Consider the following 5,060-nt stretch of genomic DNA (forward strand, 5'->3'; position numbering starts at 1 on the left):
AACACACAAATATACGTAGAAGCGCACACACAATACACGCACACGTCTTCTCTATCACAAAGCTGTGTAACCATGCGCACACTTATCACACTACTTGTATCAACTGCCTGTAAGCATTGTATCGTCTTATAACAATGTGCGCAGAGGCGACTGCAGGAATGAACTCTCATTGCAGGTACTTACACAAAAAACGCTCTGATATCCAAAGTTGCAAAAAGTCGCCGAACTTTTTATTTCACTGATTTCCCTAAAACTTATATTACTGTCACATGCAAAAATCAGATTGGACAAATTTGGAGATTTTTTCTTACACTTATTTTAGTTTTTTGTACATAGTAAATTTATCTACAATTTATGATATTTCCATATAAATAATTATATTTTAGCTCATTTGTGGCACAGTGCAGCGGCGGGCCAGATGAACTGACCTCGCGGGCCGTAGTTTGGTGACCCCTGGACTAGAGGGAAGACAGCTAGTCAGCTCAACTTTCTCCATCTCTTAGGATTCTGTGATAGAATAGCAGGAATAGACTGTCACTCTTATAGAACAACCATAGCCTCACGTGCAAAGTGCGTTTTTCCTCAACGAGCTGCGAACCATTAATCCTTGGATTCACAGTCTGAGTACACTAACCACTAGGCTACGCTCGGCCAGAACAAAACTTTTATTACCTACTTTAAACTTATTTCCAAAATTTTGTTACTTTGAGTTGATAAAACATACGGTCGGCGGACTGCAAACCTTAGTTCCACCAATATGTGTTCCACAAGTAAATGTTGATAGAAAGATGCTGTAAAATGGCCAAATTGGATAAAAGTTCTCACAAAGGCAAAAAGAAGTGCGTTAAGTATACCTTTCTTTTTTGGTTATTTTACATGTTTACTTTCCTTTAAAACGCCAATAGCTCCAACTTACTCTGAAAATTAAGAATGATAAAATATTCAAACTCAGACGTTTACATCGTTAGAGGAAATATTACAAGTATTATATTACCTGGCCAGGTGGTTAAGTCACTCGACTAGCAATCTGAGGGTCGCGGGTTCGAATCCCCGTCACACCAAACATGTTTGCCCTTTCAGTCGTGGGGGGCGTTATAATATGACGGTCAATCCCACTATTCGTTCGAAAAAGAGTAGCCCTAGAGTTGGCGGTGGGTGGTGATGACTAGCTGCCTTCCCTCTAGTCTTACACTGCTAAATTAGGGACGGCTAGCGCAGATAGCCCTCGTGTAGCTTTGCGCGAAATTCAAAAACAAACAATCAAGGTTAGGTTGGTAAGTGTGTGTATAATTACTGTAAGTTATTAACCTATTCAAGGTTAGGTTGGTAAGTGTGTGTGTATAATTACTGTAATTTAAAACCTTGATATTAGTTGCAATATATTTGCGAAGACAATTTCCGAATATCGTGTTATAAAAAAAAAATTTAGGGTTCAGATAACAGGACCTTGAAAAGTTTTTGTTGTTGATCAAAGATCCATATTTTCTCACGGAGAACCCCTAAGGCCTCAAAACACAAACTTCGGCTCATTACACCATGACCATCGGTAGGGGATACTTGCTGGTTTTGTCTATCATTTGTAATCGGATTTTAGATGTTGTTCAAAATAAATATTGTACTTTAACGATACATTTTCACTGAAGGAAATCCTTGGAATATACATTCTAAAGTATCCGTGGTTTTGGTTGATTATTGCAAAGCGTAAAAAAAGCGTTAAAATCATATTTCTAAAAACTTCCCTAAGCTTAAGATTAGATTTAGTTTTAACTTCCACGGCTGTTGGGAATGTACATAATTTTTTGTAATAAGATACCTTTACCTTTACAGATGTTGGAAGTACCATATAAGGACAATATGTTCCGTATGCCCTTGGAATTACTTCCTGCGTCGTTAATCGTGCTCATTTTGAATACAATGATTACACAATTCCCATAGTAACAAAAACTTTTGAAAATGACTGTTAGGATAATGTAAGATCCACACGTCTTGACAATTTTTCTATAGGCCTTCCAGTATAGCGGTACATCAGCTTCTAAGACCACTTTTAAACAGATGTAAGGCACAAAAGTCCATTGAAGCTGTACGCAGACCATGACAGGTGTACGGTCGACTGGGATAGCTGTAAATTCCAGCGTTATCGCTCATATTTTTCATGAAAACAACTGTGGGTTTCGAGGTACAGCTGGAAACATGTATTCCTTTATCAACTTCAAAATACTGTTTATTATCTTGTTAACAATGTTTTTTGTTATTTCGGGGATTGTGGGTGGGGGTCTTCGTAACCACAGCGGATGAGGACATTGCACAGGATTGAGGTGTATCGTGGTTTCAGAACAAACAATTTTATTCCAAAGTTTCTTTACATTTATGTAAAGGCTCACCATATCTGAAATACATCTAAATGTTTTGGTATTATGCATTTCTTTATCATTTTATTCAGCTTGCATTGTGCTTAAACATTAAAATTTACGTCCAAACATTATGTGGTATGTTACTAACATATTTGGCTATTAAAACAGTTAACACATAAATGTCTATATTATATATAAAAATGTTTGATCTAATTTCGCTATTAAAAGAGTTAACACATAAATGTCTATATTATATATAAACATGTTTGATCTAATTCTTATATATATTACACATGCAGAAATGCAAACATTTTGAAATTAGCATTTACACAGAATATGTTTAGGCTATCATATAATAATGTGTTTATTTCCAAAACTGGGTTTTTGTTATATCTATCCAAAATTAGTCTACTTTCATATCCGTAACAGATTGACCCTGCTCATTATCCATATCCCTAAACCAAAGATCACCAGGATGGTAAAAATAATAAGAATTCTTGCTTTAACAGAACATTTCTATAACGTACCTGATGGTGAACATTTCTTTCTAATACTAATGTACTTCTGCAGAAGATATCTGGAAAATGAAATAATGAAATGTCATAGTCAAAGCTTTATAAAAATGAACAAATAATTAAAACGACAAGGGCCACTGTCAGAGAACTGTATTTTATATCTCTCTTGTGTTTATACTATCACCCGAGTAACGTCACAATGTTGCCGACCTGTTCGTTCTACAAAGCAAAAACAACTAGCTTTGAGTGCGGGAAAATAGCCATGTGTCGTATTTTAATTAGACATGTGATAGCCTATACACTTTTTTTTTCTTTTTAATAATCTAATACTACCTCGAGGTTCGCAGTTTTAGATAAATATTTAAACACATTTATGGAGTGAAAAGCACATAAGCTATATATATATCTCCATTCAACGGGTTCACTCCCTTCAAAAAAATATGCTGTACATTGTTACTAACAGCAAGCCTTATTTCGAACACACTCTTCAGTTCAATACTGAAATTGGGATTTGATCATAAAGATACTATTGACTGTATCCGGAAAAAGATAAAAAGTACTAAAACTGCATTGTAACGATGACTTGGTATCAGAGATTTCGTTTGTGTCAAAATTTTGATGAAGGTCTGTTATCTAGTGCAAAGTAATTGTCAGGGTTTTATGTAAATATGGGCTGGGGATTATTTTACAGTATGTCTTTGATTTGTTGGCGGTAATTTCGAATAATATACGGACAACACAATCCATTTGTTTTAAAATAATATAATTAAAAGAAGTTCAATGTATTTACAAAACTTCTTTACACTATAGGATATCACAGTTGTATCTCAAACTATAAAAATAATTATTATTTTTTTGTTAAAAGTCCTCTTAGGCTGATTCAATTATTTTAGAATATCCTTTCGCAAGACAACTTATTTTCCTTATTTCTGTTAAACTGTGAAACTCACTTTAAAATATCACCTGTTAAAGCTAATCACTCACACGCTCGCTAACTTCACGTTTTTTTTTGTTTTTCTTTTTCGCTAACTAATATTCTGACTAAACTGCACTTTTTCTCTACTTTTACTTTACTTCACTTTTGTTTTCTTCTTAACTTGCGCTCACTTGATGGCCTGTATTTATACTTTACCCAACTGAGGCCTTGAATTCTCTCTAAACTACACAAGCGGCGCTGTAAAGCAACAATATACACTTTAGGTAACCAGAAAAATACTGAAGGTTTGAGTAACGTGACGTCAACAAAATTAGTAAAGCTTAAACAACAATGTAATTGCAAACACAACATACCACTCGTAAAGAGTTACTTAACGAAATTTGTCACAACTAACACTTTTAAAACAATCTATCTTCAACACTCCTATCTTAAAAACTGTTACGTCTCTGTTCGTTTGTTAATTTCCCGTAGTTTATTTTCTTTCTCCTCCAACTACTGCTGTAGCCTCTCTTCTTGTTCATTTTCTTTCTCCTCCACCCACTGCTGTAGTTTCTCTTCTTGTTTATTTTCTTTTTCCTCCAACCACTTCTGTAATCTCTCTTTTTGTTTATTTTCTTTCTCATCTAACCACTGCTTTTCTTTTTCCTCCAAAATTGCTGTAATCTCTCTTCTTGTTTCTTTTCTTTTCCTCCAACAACTGCTGTAATCTCTCTTGTTTATTTTGCTGTTCGAGCTGCCACTGTTGCAGATTAATGCTACTGCTGTTGCCTCTCTTCTTGTTTCTTTTCTTTTTCCTCCTAAAACTGCTGTATTCTCTCTTCTTGTTTCTGTTGCGTCAGCGAGGTCAGGTGACTAGTGTCACGCCACGTTTCTAGAACTATCCTGTTCCTTTGTGAATGCCCTAGCATTTACTAGATATATGTTAGTCTGGTATATATATATAGGACGCTCACAACGTGACGAGACAAGAATGTGTATAGGTAGTGAGTAATTGAACTGCAGTCAGAAAGTATTGTTCAAGTTAACGTTCGTTGTTAAAACGTTTGTTATAGAGCGACTGTTGAAAATAAGTGTATCGGTAAAGTTATATTCGGAAAGAATAAACCATTTTTATTAAGAAAGGACTTGTGTCGCTAAAGTTTCGTCGGAACGAAGTTACGGAAAATCAATTAACGACTACAGACGTAACAAATTGGTGTCAGGTCTGAGATTAAAAAAAGAAGAAAAAGAGAATATGGAAACGAGAAGCGGCAAATT

At 35.0% G+C, this 5,060-nt stretch overlaps 1 protein-coding gene across 2 annotated transcripts in view; it reads right to left on the reverse strand.

Moving 5' to 3' along the window:
• Nucleotides 1-3,009, reverse strand: part of LOC106469923 (fucolectin-1-like) — a 47,784-nt gene extending 44,775 nt beyond the window's left edge. For both annotated transcript variants that reach the window (XM_022398495.1, XM_022398496.1), the window contains exon 1: nucleotides 2,879-3,009. In XM_022398495.1, coding sequence (XP_022254203.1) covers nucleotides 2,879-2,892 — 14 coding nt within the window. In that variant the 5' untranslated portion in view covers nucleotides 2,893-3,009. The remainder of the gene's footprint in view (nucleotides 1-2,878) is intronic.
• Nucleotides 3,010-5,060: the final 2,051 nt, after the last annotated feature.

This window comes from Limulus polyphemus, unplaced genomic scaffold (genome assembly GCF_000517525.1).
Source record: "Limulus polyphemus unplaced genomic scaffold, Limulus_polyphemus-2.1.2 Scaffold3725, whole genome shotgun sequence".
Classification (NCBI taxonomy): domain Eukaryota; kingdom Metazoa; phylum Arthropoda; class Merostomata; order Xiphosura; family Limulidae; genus Limulus; species Limulus polyphemus.